Raw genomic sequence first — 15,050 nt, 5'->3', positions numbered from 1 at the left:
GCCAAGGGAGACGAGCAGCCACGGCAGGATGGTAAACTGAGGGGAAGCCAAAAGGTGGTGGCCCAGGGAAGCTCTCAAAGGGAAAATTCTCAAATGGCCAAAAATGGGGTAATATACAAGAGCTACAGGGGGCTGAGGTAGTTCCACAGTCTAGTGGAAACCCTCAAAGATGGTGGCTGAGGGGGACCCTTTGGATGCTTCAGGTGTGACCAGCCTGGGCATATTAGACAAGAATGGTGTGTGATTTTCTAGATTGTTGGACTACAAAAACACGATGAGCTGAAGAGCTGAAAAGCACTATATTGCCAAAAGCTGCTTGAACCTTCACCTATGTCACCTGAGGTTTCAGAGGTACGTCACAGCTGAAACTGGGCTGCCTTCATTACCCCTGCTTCTAGGCCCGAGCCTGTGAGGTGCTGAGCACTCGAATTCCATTGCAATCTACCACTTTTCAGCTCCCTCTCTCTCTGTTTTCTCCGATAATACCATTGCTTTACTTAGTAAGAACTATATCAATATGAGCTGAAAGGCACACCTCCTGGTAGATAAGCTTGAATAGCTCACCAGTAAAACGAGCTGAAAAAATGGTGAAAATGTTATAATTAAAATCTCAATTATTTTTTAAAAATATTGTCTCTGTTTCAGTACAGTGCCTGGCACAATGTGGCCCTGACTTCAGCTGGGGCCTTTAGTCACTGCTATTATTTATTTTATTACAAGAACAGCTAAACAGCAGCTAACATTTGCAGCAGATAATTAGGTTGACAAGCTGATGCAGTGCTGATGTGTAAAAATAGAATTGGAAGGCATAATGTGGCTCCCCTAATATCTTTTATTGGCAAGGCCTGGAACCAATGCTTCCAGTAGTGTTTCAGGACAATGTGACCATTACATATATTAGCACACTATAAAATACAATGTAAAGCTGCTGGTCACAGCACCTTGCGTTAGTGACACTAACAATCCCAGTGCTCCTGTCAACTTCTGTGGCTGCACCAAGAATGATAGTTCACCAGGGTGTTGTAAAGAGCTTTTTGTTTGTTGCAGAGAGTGGATTCTCAATTCACACAATGCTAGCCAAAGCTGCTACTGCTATCTCTGAAGAGCAGCACTCCAGTGCTGATTATACAGCTTCCCAAGGGCTAGCCATTCTAATTTTATTAGACGACTCCATTATGGCCTACTCAATGGAACAAGAGTTCTTAATTATGTAGGAGAAGAGTGTTCCTGAGGACATAATCATGCCTAGCCATAGGGAGCCTTCTTGTATTATCTCTCCTGGCCCTATTGGGAATAGAAAGGTAGTGCTTGTAATTGTGAGAGTAAAGGCAGAATGCCATGAACACTCAATATATGTGAACATTTACCTTGTCATTTACAAAGGCAAAAGGAAAACAAAACAAAATGTTCTGTTTGTAGCCTTTTTGAATTTCACAGAAAGTTGTACCTTGTTGGACAATCCTTACCTTGCAGTCACTTCACTAGCACAAACAGCCATTCACCTAACTGAGTGCACCACTATCATCTATTGTGCTGTTTAACACTTACTTGGAGAATGACCCAATGCCCATGTGTGGCAGCTTCCTCTAGTGCCTCTTCTGCCACCATCTCTTGACCTTGTCCTAAAGAGATATTATGGAATTTTCCAGAGTCGATAGTAAACCCCAGTTTTTTGCCTATAAGGGAAGTGATGGGGGCAGGAAACGAACAGAGCAGAAAGGGGAAAAAATGATAACAACTCATTAATTTCACTATCACTGGTGCAATATATATTAGTTCTTCTGAAGCACTTCACTAAACTCTTACAATTTCAACAAGCGAAATTGCGAGCTCTCAACAGCAGCCTTATTGCTGGTATTAGAAAAAGCCTGCAGAAATCTGTTCCCTTGGTTTTAAGATAATGAACCTTTTGACATTTTGATAGATGTTAGGCATTGTTACTGAGCTTTAGAAACTCTTACAGGGGGTACAAAGCAATTCCCTTATAAAAAAGGAGCAACATGTGGTAGATATCACATCAGTTTTTTAACTGATTGGTTCAGTGGGTAAATGCACAAGCCTCTCACCTTGTGAGGCCTGAGTTTAAATTGAGCACAGTCAGGTCACAGCTGTATTAACCTGGTATTCTCAGTGTAGTCTGTGGGGAACAGTAATCCTAAGTATAAAGCGACAGTGCTTTACACAATTGAATATAGTTTGTATAATGACCATTATTTAGTCACAGGGGGCACAAGATTACATGAGCATGGAGAAAATTGCCCTCTGGCCCTCATCTAGTCAAAAGGTAGAAAACAGTACAAAAGAAACTTGCATTATGCCAAGCAGAGGAATGTTCAGTCTAAAAATTTCTTCATACTATAGTGCTAATAGCCTTGCACTTTTCCTCCACTCCATTTACCACAAATAGGTGAGGGGTGGCGAAACTTTACAACTTAACCCTTTTGTTAAAAATAAACCCGGCCCAACTTTGTCATATTCATTTCTATTCTTTTATGAGGACACATTGTTTTGGTTTTGTTTAAGATTTTAAAATTTAGGACCCAATCCTACTCCCTTTAAACCAAAGCCCAAAGTCCCATTGTCTTCAATGCCCAGCAGGATTGATCCTATAGATATTTACTTTCCTTCTTCCATGCAAGCACAACCCCTATTGAAAACACACTTACCAAGTGTCTCCACATCTTTAAGAGGGTCAACTCCAGGGGAAAGGATGAAAAACACTGGAGTGGCTGGACTGCTGTCTTCATATAATTTTGCTAAGTCCATCCTGGTGCTCTCCACATACTTGGAACCTAGTTTTTCCTCCACAAAGTTTCTATATAAATATAAAGTATAAACTGAAGACACCAAGAATATTCATAATTACAGACTTGGGTCCTGAGTTCTTCTGACTACATGACCTGCTGCTTCTAGGCTAGTAGCAGTTTCATTAAAGAAAGGTGTCAGGGAAGGGCAGCCAGGTGGTAAAGAGGGTACAGAAAAATCTGGCATATGTCTGTTCAGGAAAGGGGAGAATGACTATGTGATAGAAAGTCCAGCTAGGCACAGCAAGTAATCAGTAAGGGAATGCTTCTTCCTAGGAAGGTGTGAGCATGGGTAGCATACAGGGGTGGTGGAACAATTTGTATAGTGGGGGTGCTGAAAGCCACTGAACAAAACTTCAAACCTAGTAAACAATGGAAACCGCTTCAACCCAGGGGGTGCTGCCACACCCGCAACACCCCTAGTTCCAGCACCTATGGTAGCACAGCTGGTAGGGTTTGGGCAGTCGGGTGAAAGGTACCATTCTTTGGGAGGCAAGGCATTTAAAAAAAATCTCGGAGGGTTTGGATAAATATACAAGGCTGAAATGTTTTGAGGATCACAGATTTTTAAAGAAGAGTGAGATGGAAAATTACCATCCCATGAATCTAACTGCTATCCCTAGAAAAAGAATGAATATTAAGAGAGAAATATGACTAAAAAAGTGGGCAGTCAGGACCATAGTCCTTGTGACTCGGGGCACATGTATAGAATCTAATAAAATCACCAACCTATAAATAAGCCAATTCCCTATAAACAGTCAATCACCCCCATCTGATCCCACCACCTTCTCACAAATACCTGAAAAAGAATAGATAGCCCTATTAGGAATAGATAGTACTATTGCCACAAAGGCCAATAATCAATCTCAGGCTCTGCCTGACCACATAGCTTGTAAATTAGATTCCCATAACTGAAAAGTTCAGCACAGCGGGCTACACATCCAATAAGCCATCTTCACGTGTGGTTCCATGGATACACACAATGTCAAAGACCGTACCTAAGAGCATAGGTCATTCTATCTGGGCGCAGTGCCCTCAATAGGATAAGTTTCTGAAGACAGCTTTTGTTTTTCCATTCCTGTGGGAACTTTTCCTTTTCTGGGCATTCTGAGTCCACCCATTTCTTCCATCTTTTAGGAGACCCTTCAATATCTCTGTCTAACCCTCGGAACTCATCCATTAGAGCAATGGCCTGGAACACACCAAACGGATGATATGCCCATGACGTACAGTTGGGGTGATAATGAAATACATTTTTACTAATAATATAGCTGGGGTGATAATTAAATACACTTTACATTTATTAATATTAGTAACATTATTTGACATCTATGGCCTAATTTAAAGCACAATCTATACTTACAGCCTATATTAATAAATGTTTTTTTTTGTAAAAGATTACCCCATTTTATATCTCCGTAAATCTGTTTACAGTTAAATACCCATCTACCATATACTGTAAAACATAAGATTCATTTTTTCTGAGAGTAAGAAACTGTGTGAAGGTTAGAATTACGTTCCTGGAGGAATGCCAAGATTATAGAAAATCAGCATTTCCACATGAAATAAATATATGATTTTATCATCTCAGGGGAAAAAAATTAAAATGCAAGGACAACTCATTCAATAGCACTGCAAGTTGTACTAAAATTTACTATTGAATATTTGACTTTATCTGACATTATTTAGCTCTAGGAAGTCTCCAGAAACAACATGAAATAAAATTTAGAATTGAAAAACAATTCTCCAAACCTACCCTAATGGCACTCCATGACTGAGGAGTTAAAAAGTCAACAGGGCTCTTGTGAGTGTGTTCGACTGTGAATCGAAGCAGGAAATCCAATTCAAGGAGCTCTATCTCTTTACTTCTCAGCAGAATCTTGACAGCATACAAAATTGAAAAAGGTCATCAGGTTTACTTGGCAGTCACTTGTGACAAAGTATTTACCACTCAACAGACATTACTGAATAGGCAGCATAAAGCACTGAAAATTCTGGTGACAACCCTCTGTAGCTCCAATAGAAGAATTTAGCTTTAGCCAATTATTTTAAAATAATGAATAGAAATATATTATAAGAGAAGTAATGGAGTGAGATCAATTTCTAGACCTCCATTACTCACAAACATTTTCAAACTTAGCCTTACATTTGTGGTATACACTGCAGAACTTGCCTCAGATTGTTGGACACCAAAAAAACCCACTAACAACCTCTGAACTAAATAATTTTGAAGAAGTTAAAATTGTCATTATGCTCTATGCTAGCAGTAGCACCCAAGTCCTTTAAAAATAGCTAGATTACAATAATAGCTATGATTTCTGATTCTTTAGCTAGAGTAAAAAGAGTTGTTATATGAAAAAAACAAATTTAAACCATAGTTCTTAAAGATCAGAGTTATTCTGGGCTTCGATTGTACAAGATTTTTTTTTTTTAAATAGCACTACCCAAGTGGCTAAGGAGACCTGAGTTCCATACAACTCCCTACATTTATCCTCCACCCTCTTTAAACACATACTGAGGGACAGGAAATTCACACTTGCCAGAGTCATTGTTCTAGGCTCTCTTTAGTCTCAGGGAGACTACAATGACTCATTTGGAATGTTTTTTTTGCAATGAGAAGCGGTGGCAACTTCTTTATACAAAAGCTTAAGTATCTGCAGAAGTTAAACACATCAGGAATACCACAAAACTATATCAGGGGAGACAAATCTAGCCCATAGGTTGAATGTACAATAAAAATATTGAATTCAAATGTGTCTTTTTAACTACACGCTTACCACCACTATCTGTGTTGTCTCTCCTCCCCTTGCACACTGTGAAGAATGGGAATTAAAGTGTATGCCCAAATAAATTGATTAGTCTCTAAGGTGCCATAACTACTCCTTGCTGTTTTTCCTGATACAGACTAACACAGCTACCACTCTGAAATCCATCTCTATCCTGAGAGTTAATTCCAGCTGGAGTTCTCCCCAGCTACCCAGGAATCCAGCAATGACTAATTCAATTTCCTAGTGCTCAGATGGACAATACAGTGACTCCACTGTTGGAAGACTACCTCCTATCACCTCTGGAGAAATGCATCAGAAATCTGACCCGGTTCAGGAGATCTTCTCAAAACCTCAGGTCTTCAGGCAGGAACTCTTGAACAAAGGAACTTTGAAATGGATAAAAGACAGCCTGTGACCCAAGAGTCACACACACATGCTGACCGGGGGATCAGATTGTCAGAAAGGCAAATGATGTAGGGGGTGTAATCTGTCTCACCCAGCCCCAAGATCAGGGGCTGATGGGTCAGGACCTACTTATTATTTACTTGTATCCCAGCTGGCCTGAATCTTTATATATAATCTCAGCCTGAAATCAAAAGGTACTTTTATTACTTGGAGAATCTTTGCTATAAGTGCTAAATTCTACACAACCATACCTAGGGAACTGCAAGCAGCACTTCCATAATTTTCATCCCTATAACGTACATAGAGGAGTATAACAACATTTTTAAATGCTCAAAGAAAATAAAGACTTACATAAAATAGCTGTGGAAGTTAATAATAATATTGATATTGCAGTAGCATTCACAGTATGTGAGGTGCCGTACAACCACAGGAAGATATGATGTATCCTCCGACACTGTTATTTTCTTGTAAATAAGAAATAGGTAAAATAAACCACATTCTCCACCACTACTGCCTGAATTCCTCCCATCCCCCCCTTACCTGAAACATTGTCTGGGCTAGGAAGGTGAGTTTATCCTTTTCAAAAAGTCCCTGATTGGTGAAAAGGAAGGCAGAGTATGTAATAGCTTCTATCAGATTGGTGATGTGCCCCTGCAGATCCTCTGATGCTTCAGCCCGAACAATTGCTTTATGAAAGACTGTGTTGAAGGCCTAATGAGATGTAGGATCACATGATGGTTAAAAGGACTTTTGTTTGTTTGTTTTTAGGAGCAATTTAATAGATCTCCAATGTAAGGCTTTTCAAAGTAAGTGACTGAGCATACAAAATGGAGACACTGTGCAAGATCATGCCCTCCCCCTGAAGGAGTAGGCTTGGAGAAAGTTTTCTCCAAGGGGGAAGAGAGGGAGGGAAGGGGTTGGGGATCACAAAATGACAACATTTTTCAGTCTACTCATTTAACTCAGGAGCAAACAATATATGTTAACTAACTCCACCAATCTTTCCCACCCACTGGACATCCTAAAACTGACACATTCCCTCAAAGTGAAAAGGCTGGTGGTTTCAAGGAAGGAGACTTTCTGTCCTCAGCCAGTCACTTTTAGTATATTTATTGTAATACATTGTTTAGTGAATGCTTCAAATCTCTCTATTCACTTGGCCTTGCAGGAAGATTTAACAAAAATAAGGTAAGCATTACTCACATAATCAGAATGTAAACATCTGACAAAAGAGAGATTATTGGGAAGTTCAATATTGTGAGGAATCGGTGGGAAAATGCACAACCCTCACTCACACACACTAACACCCCTTAAGTAACTAATATTAATAGCTGATACAAATATAAATGGTTGCTAATTGCTGTAATCAAACCCCCATGCTTGGTCTTTTGTATCACACCACAAATAAAGCTTTACCTTCAGTGAGAACTGATAGATGGGGTTGATTTTGCCCAGGTCATTAACAACAAAGTAAAGAAGAGACGCTCTCAAAGCCGCTGGTCTGTAATGCTCTCGGGCCTCATTAATTTTAACTTCATTTTCTTTTGCTTCAGCTACCTGTAAGATGATAGTTACCTAGTTCATTTTTAAATCTATCATAACCTTTACACTGATCTGAATAATTAAGGGCTGATCTAAAGTGAAAAGTTACATTGACATAGATACGCCTCTCAGGAGTGCGAAAAATCCATATCCCTAAGAGACGTAGTTAAGCTGACCTAACCTCTGGTGTAGACAGTGCTAGGTCAACAGAAGAATTCTTCCATCAATCTAGTTATCACCTCTTGGGGAGTTGGATTACCCCCCATCCCCCATCACTGTAGTGTTTACACTGAAGCACTACAGCTGTGCAGCTGTAGCATTTTAAGTGCAGATATAGCCTAAGTCACATATATGTAATTGACAAATTCTTAACACTGCAAAGTGAGAAACACAACATGGATATAGCTGACATATCTGAAACAATAAAAAAATGTTTGGCAAAGGTAGAATCAAATTGGACACCCCGCTCCAAGCTTGCTGGCTAGAAATCAGATTTGATTTGATCTTCTTTACTATACATTACTATAATTTTAAAACAGCAGTTTAAGAGAAGTTATTATGTCAGTGGTGTGAGTTTTATATTTGTTTTCTTGATGCAGAAAGGTTGGTTGCATGGCAACACTATAAACTTGCCTTTATTTTATTAAGTAACTTATTAATCAAGCCCATCATCATGCCAGAAGTCTAAGTCCTAAGGTGAGTGAACTTGAGTGCCTGGTATTAAATTAGGATTTTGATATAATATGCAACACAGAAACTTGGTGGCTTGATGATAATCAATATGATATGGTAATACCAGGGTACAAAATATATAGGAATGACGAGTAGGTTGTGCTGGTGGAAGCGTGGCATTATATGTGAAAGAAGGAATAGAGTCAAATAAATCTTAAATGAATCAAATTGTACCACAGAATCTCTATGGACAGAAATTCCATGCTTGAATAATAGGAATATAGCAGTAGGAAAATACTACCAACCACCTGAGCAGGACAGTGATGGTGATTATGAAATGCTCTGGGAGACTGTGTTTTCTATTTTTATAGCATCTCTAATAATAATGGGGGATTTCAACTATTCCCGTAACGAATGGGTACACGTCACCTCAGGACTAGAAGCAGAGATAAAGTTTCTTGACATTATAAGTGACTGCTCCTTGGGGCAGCTGATCCTGAAACTCACAAGGGGAGAGGCAATTCTGATTTAGTCCTAAGTGCAGCACAGGATCTGGTCCCAGAGATGAATATAGCTAAAATCCCTGGTAATAGCAACCATAAGATAATTAAATCACTGCAGGGGGAACACAAAAGAAACCCACCACAGTAGGATTTAGGAAAGGGAACTACACAAAAATAAGGAAGCTAGTTAAATGGAAATTAGAAGGTACGGTCACAAAAGTGAAATGCCTGCAAGCTGCATGGAAACTTTTAAAAAGAACATCATAATAGAGGCTCAAATGAAATGTATACCCCAAATTAAAAAAACATAGCAAGAGGACCGAAAAGTGTCACCATGACTAAACAACAAAGTGAAAGGTATGGTTAAAAATTGGAAGTAAAATCCTACTGAGGAAAATAGAATGGAGCATAAAGTCTGGCAAGTCAAGTGTAAATGTATAATTAGGCAGTCAAAAAAGGAATCTGAAGAGCAACTAACAAAAGACCTAAAAACTAACAACAATTTCTTTTAAGTACATCAAAAGAAGAAAGCCTGCCAAACAATCAGTGGGGCCACTGGACGATCAATGTGCTAAAGGAGCACTCAAGGAAGATAACGCCATTGCAGAGAAGCTAAATGAATTATTTGCATTAGTCTTCACTACAGAAGATGTGAGGGAGATTCTCACACCTGGGCCATTCTTTTTTGGTGACATATCTGAGGAACTGTCCCAGATTGAGATATCAATAGAGGTGGTTTTGGAACAAACTAATAAATTAAGCAATAGTACATCACCAGGACCAGATGGCATTCACCCAAGAATTCTGAAGGAAGTCAAATATGAAATTGCAGAACTACTAACTATGGGATGGAATTGATCATTTAAATCAGCTTCTGTAACAGATGACTGGAAGATAGCGAATATGACACAAATTTTTAAAAAGGGCTCCAGAGGCGATCCTGGCAATTATAGGCTGATAATCCTAACTTCAGTACCAAGCAAACTGCTTGAAACTATAGTAAAAAATCCCCCTAGAATTATTAGACACATAAATGAACACAATTTGTGGGCAGAGTCAACACAGCTTTTGTAAAGGGAAACCATGCCTCACCAATCTATTAAAATTTCTTTGAGTGGTGGTGGTGGTGAGGGGGTGTCAAACAAACATGTGGACATGGGAGATCCAGTGGATAAAATTTACTTGGACTTTCAGAAAGCCTTTGACAAGGTCCCTCACCAAAGGTTCTTAATCAAAGTAAGCAGTCATGGGATAAGAGGGAAGGTCCTCTTATGGATCAGTAACAAGTTAAAAGACAGGAAACAAAGGATAAGAATAAATGGTCAGTTTTCAGAATGGGGAGAGACAAGTAGTGATGTCCCTCAGGAACCTGTTCTGGTACCAGTTCTGTTCAACACATTCATAAATGATTAGAAAAAGGGGTAAACAGCAAGGTGGCAAAATTTGCAGATAATGCAAAATTACTCAAGATAATTAAGTCCCAAGCAGACTGCGAAGATTTGTAAAGGGATCTCACAAAACTGGGTGATTGGGCTACAAAATGACCAATGTAATTCAGTGTTGATAAGTGCAAAGTAACATAATCCCAACTATACATATAAAATGATGGGACCTAAATTAGCTGTTACCATTCAAAAAAGAGATCTTGGAATTATTGTGGATAGTTCTCTGATAACATCTGCTCAATATGCAGCAGCAGTCTAAAAAGCTAACTGAATGTTGGGAACCATTAGGAAAGGAATAGAGAAGACAGAAAACATAATGCCACTATATAAATCCAAGGTATGCCCTCATTTTGCATACTACACACAGTTCTGGTCACCCCATCTCAAAAACATATATTAGAATTGCAAAAGGTCCAGGGAAGGGCAACAAAAATTATTAAAGGTATGGAATAGCTTCCATATGAGGAGAGACTACAAAGACTGGGACTTTTTTGCTTGGAATATGAAAAAGGTTTATGAAATTGTGAATGGTGTGGAGAAAGAGAATAAGGAAGTGTTATTTACTTCTTCACATTGCACAAGAACCAGTGGTCACTCAATGAAATTAATGAGCAGAAAGTTTATAACACACAAAAGGAAGTACTTCTTTACACAATGCACAACCTGTGGAACTCATTGCGAAGGGATGTTGTGAAGGCCAAAACTATAGCAGGGTTCAAAAAAGTATTAGATTAATTCATGGAGGATAGGTTCATCAATGGCGATTAGCCAAGATGATCAGGGATGTAACCCCATGCTCTGGGTGTCCATAGCCTCTGATTGCCAGAAGCTGGGAGTGGGTGACGGGATGGATCATTGACGATTGCCTGTTCTGTTCATTCCCTTTGAAACACCTGGCATTGGCCACTGTTGGAAGACAGGATACTGGGTTAGATAGACCATTAATCTGACCTAGTATGGCAGTTCTTATCATCTCTAGTTAATCTCTTAATTAGTCTCAGAGGAGGCAAATAGTGAGAAAAATTACTTGAAAGCAGGTTTCTTAGATTTTGAAATGATTTTGGATTCAGCCACATTCATATCCCTTTGCATTTCCATGAGCTTTCATACATATAGACCTTCCATTCACTTCAATGTTAGGGAATGGCAGTTCTTTTTGAGAGCACCCATATTCATTTGCGACAAACACGTTTAAATCACAATTCATGCCACTAGTGCTCATCCTGTTTATGAAGTTTCAGGCATGCAACCAGAGAGCAAAAATTACCCCATGTGATTTATGTGACCAGTCGCACGCCACTAATATAGTCTTTGCATATAAAGCTTTTACCAAACAACTAAGCATGACAGCAACATTAAAACAAAGCAAAGTCTACTTGTGGATAATTCTAAAAAACACTCATTTTAAAATATGAAATTAATAATTTGAATTTTACAGGTAACTTTTAAAACTAATAGAACAGAAATTGTTACTGCCTTGTGCTCTATTTCTGCCGCTGTCGACTTTGTTGATTCAAGTTTCTCTACCAGTTCCGTGTCACCCAAGAAACTACCCTCAGCAGCGGACAGACGAAGCAAAAGATTATCCTCTAGATGCTTCAGCTCAATCTTGAAATCATTCTGTTGCCTGGTCAGGAGAGACTAATAAAGGGAATGAAAAATTTAGACTTAAACAGCAGCAGCAAAGGATGACCATTTGTTTTGCAGACTCTATGGCCTTTATTCTCCATTCTGTCACATGGCTCTATTTCAGTTTTGTTTCTGAAAAAGAGATGGCATCTTCTATTTTAATGAAAAAGTATGTTCAAATTATAGCAGTCAGGAGGAAAGCCTGGTCAGGGCCGTCGGTGGGGGGGGAAGGGGAAGGGGCAAGTGGGGCAATTTGCCCTGGGCCCCATGAGCCTTGGCTTGGCGGCAGTCCGGGTCTTCAGTGGCATTTCGGTGGCGGGAGACCCTTCAGTGCCGCCGAAGACATGGAGCGACTGAAGGGCCCCCCGCCGCCGAAATGCCGCTGAAGACCCGGACCGCTGCCAGGTGAGTACAAGCGCCGCAGCTCCCCCACTTTGCCCCAGGCCCCCTGAATCCTCTGGGTGGCCCTGAGCAAGTCAAACATGAAAGCATGGCACCGAGAACCTGGCTTGATTCTTGATTCTGCTCTAACCACCTTGTTCTTCTCAGGGTTGCACGAAGTGAGCAGGATCTGGTCGTAACTGGCAAGTGGAGAATTTCCCAGCAGAGGAAATTCCCCTGTAAAGCTGAAGGAGCCAACTCCTGCATTAGCCACTTCCCCCTCACCTCAGCATGTAGGCTAGGGCAGATAAAGCATGGCAGAGGTCTGCTCTGGTACCTTGAGCATCCATTGGTTTATGATCCCTTAGGGGAACACCCAATCAGCATATGGTCCCTTACTGGGGGCACTCCACTGGACCATGAGGCTGGCAGAAAATAACTCAGATGATCAGGGAAGCATAACTGCATCCTTGACAGCTTTCCCCACAACTCTGCCACAAGCAGAGCTCAGATGCAAGGGAGAATCTGGCTCAGAAGTTTTCAGACTATGTTCCCAGCTCTGCTCCTTGACAAGTAATTTAACGTCTGTACCACAGTTTACTCTTCTGTAAATGGGTAAAATAGTCTCAACTTCCTACTGGCGTTGAGGCTTGACGCATCTGAGCCTGCAAAGTGTTTCAAGATCTTTGGAAGAAATGTGCTATAGCAATATGAAGTACTTTTATTTTTAATTTTTCACCTATATATTTTTAATCTTTCATTTAACATCCAGTAATCATATGACAAATCTAATCAAGACCCCTTTTCAACCATTTATAAAAATATTTGTTCATCAATTACTAAAAAATGTGTTATTATTGTCATAAATACATTTCTGCATTGCACAAATAGCAAGAATAGATTCTTGGTACAATTAACCGAATGCCCTAGAGCCTACAAGTGCAGTCATATCCTCTTATAGGTTGGCATGAAATTTAGTTTTTGCTTATTGGCTCAAGACCATTGACTCACAAAATACACTGAACGGGGTTAATCCATTTCACCATTCACAGACATGGTGAAAATGGAAGAGCAGAAAGAAAAATAGGAATAAGATCGTGATATATAAATTCTAGCGGTACTTTATGTTAGAACAAAACTCCAAGACATGCAGAGTTGAGAACTCAGTGGGATTCCAGCAAGTGCTTCACGCACCTTTCGGTATCTACTTGATATAGAAGTTGTTGACAATCACTGCTCAGTAGATTCAAATGGGTATATTAATGCTGGCCTTAGACCCTGAGGAACAGCAACCCACTGGTCAAAAGGTCGTCTTACCTTAAGTTTTTCTAAGTCAGGTCTTTCAACACTAACAACCTCAGTCAACAGCTGCTCTTCTAGCCCATCCCTTGTGACAGTGAAATTAATGAGGGTGGTCTGAGCCTGTAATTCTGGCTGATAGTGAGGGTTAGCAAGCTTCGTGTGAAGGATGAGATGGAAATTCTTGTTGAACTCACATTCTTTGTCTTCAATCTTGATATACCTGACAATAGTTAACATGCAAAGTGATGGGAACAGTACTGAATAAAGCAATTCACAAATATCCTACATTACATAAGACCAGTACTGTACAAGTTTAATGCCTCAGAAAACAGACACAAACCACATGCTCAATACTTGCAGTTTGAGACACAACATGAGGATGATAAAATTCACCTAAAGCAAATGAAGTTTAAACTCTCACCCATCATTTCATCATTTTCATTTCAATAGGTTCACTTGCTCATATAGCAGCATACACTTGTGGCTTATTGGCAATGAAACAGGTTGCAGGACAGAGGAGTTCATGGTTCAGAGGTAACCTTGTGTCCTTGCTCCTTACCATGACCTTGGACAAGCTCTCAAATAATTCTTACACGAACTGTGTGTGTTCTTACAATTGTTTTCTTTAGCATCTTTTAAATATTCCAGCTATAAAGGCTAACGCAAACAAACAAACAGAAATACGTGGTTATGATAAACTGACAAATGACAGGAAGAGACAAAGGGCTGTTGACTGAGGAACAAAAGAGGATTTTTAAAGGTGGCCGACGAAACGTTTTGTTCAAAACAAAGTAATTACTAGGTCACATGCTGCATAGAATGAGTGATTTGAAACGTATCTTTTATTCCACTTAAGTTCCCTTAAGTAAGGCATTGCTTGCCGGCTCTGACCTTACTATAATGTTCCAGCATGCACTATGCTGTGGTGCTACTGTTACCTGGAGACCTTACTAAAGCATCAAGTTGAGACTTGGAGATAAGATAGCATTGACCTAGCCCTCTTATTTTATGGTATGGTTTTGAAAAACAAAAATTAATGTTCAGTAGTCTTTGGTCTCTTATTATTTTACCTCTTTTCCATAGCACCACGAAGTGGAAAAATACAAATGAGATTGAACAACAGGGAGGTGGTAGCCTGCACACCGCAGCAATTAGCTCAGTCAAACTGCCGTTGAGCTTACAACGTTAGAGAATCAGAGGAAAAAAGGCCTCTGAATAATGAAAGATGATGAACCTGGTTGACCTGCAAAAAGCATATCAACCCTAGCTAAACTTTTGAAACCTGGCAGCATGAAATTAGGTTCTTAAATTCTTATTTAGGCACCTGTATATAAATGGTCTGGATTTTAAAATAAAATTAACCAAATCCTATATAAAACTGTACTAAAAAGGATCCAGCATCTAGTTTATCATTTTTTGGGTGCGATTTAATACCCAAGGATAAAATTCACTTCTCAGGTCAGCAAGGCAGATTTTAGCTCTGATACCGTGTTCTTGCAACACGTTAGGTTCCTAATGTGGAATTCTAAACTGATACAGAGAGCAAAACATCAGACCTGAAAACAGCTGAGCACAACTAAGAGGATAATTTTGACCTCA

At 39.6% G+C, this 15,050-nt stretch overlaps 1 protein-coding gene across 2 annotated transcripts in view; it reads right to left on the bottom strand.

Annotated features, from left to right (window-relative positions):
• DNAH11 (dynein axonemal heavy chain 11) overlaps positions 1 to 15,050 on the bottom strand; it is a 308,320-nt gene that overhangs the window by 29,562 nt on the left and 263,708 nt on the right. For both annotated transcript variants that reach the window (XM_075062396.1, XM_032783410.2), the window contains 8 exons: positions 13,467 to 13,671; positions 11,613 to 11,780; positions 7,394 to 7,534; positions 6,518 to 6,688; positions 4,561 to 4,683; positions 3,803 to 3,996; positions 2,667 to 2,815; positions 1,549 to 1,676 (listed from right to left, as the gene is read on the bottom strand). In XM_075062396.1, the coding sequence (XP_074918497.1) occupies positions 1,549 to 1,676; positions 2,667 to 2,815; positions 3,803 to 3,996; positions 4,561 to 4,683; positions 6,518 to 6,688; positions 7,394 to 7,534; positions 11,613 to 11,780; positions 13,467 to 13,671 (1,279 nt within the window). The remainder of the gene's footprint in view (positions 1 to 1,548; positions 1,677 to 2,666; positions 2,816 to 3,802; positions 3,997 to 4,560; positions 4,684 to 6,517; positions 6,689 to 7,393; positions 7,535 to 11,612; positions 11,781 to 13,466; positions 13,672 to 15,050) is intronic.

The sequence above is a fragment of the Chelonoidis abingdonii genome, chromosome 2, assembly GCF_003597395.2.
Source record: "Chelonoidis abingdonii isolate Lonesome George chromosome 2, CheloAbing_2.0, whole genome shotgun sequence".
Lineage (NCBI taxonomy): Eukaryota > Metazoa > Chordata > Testudines > Testudinidae > Chelonoidis > Chelonoidis abingdonii.
Note: the sequence above shows the minus strand (reverse complement) of the source record. Positions and strands in the feature narration are given on the sequence as shown.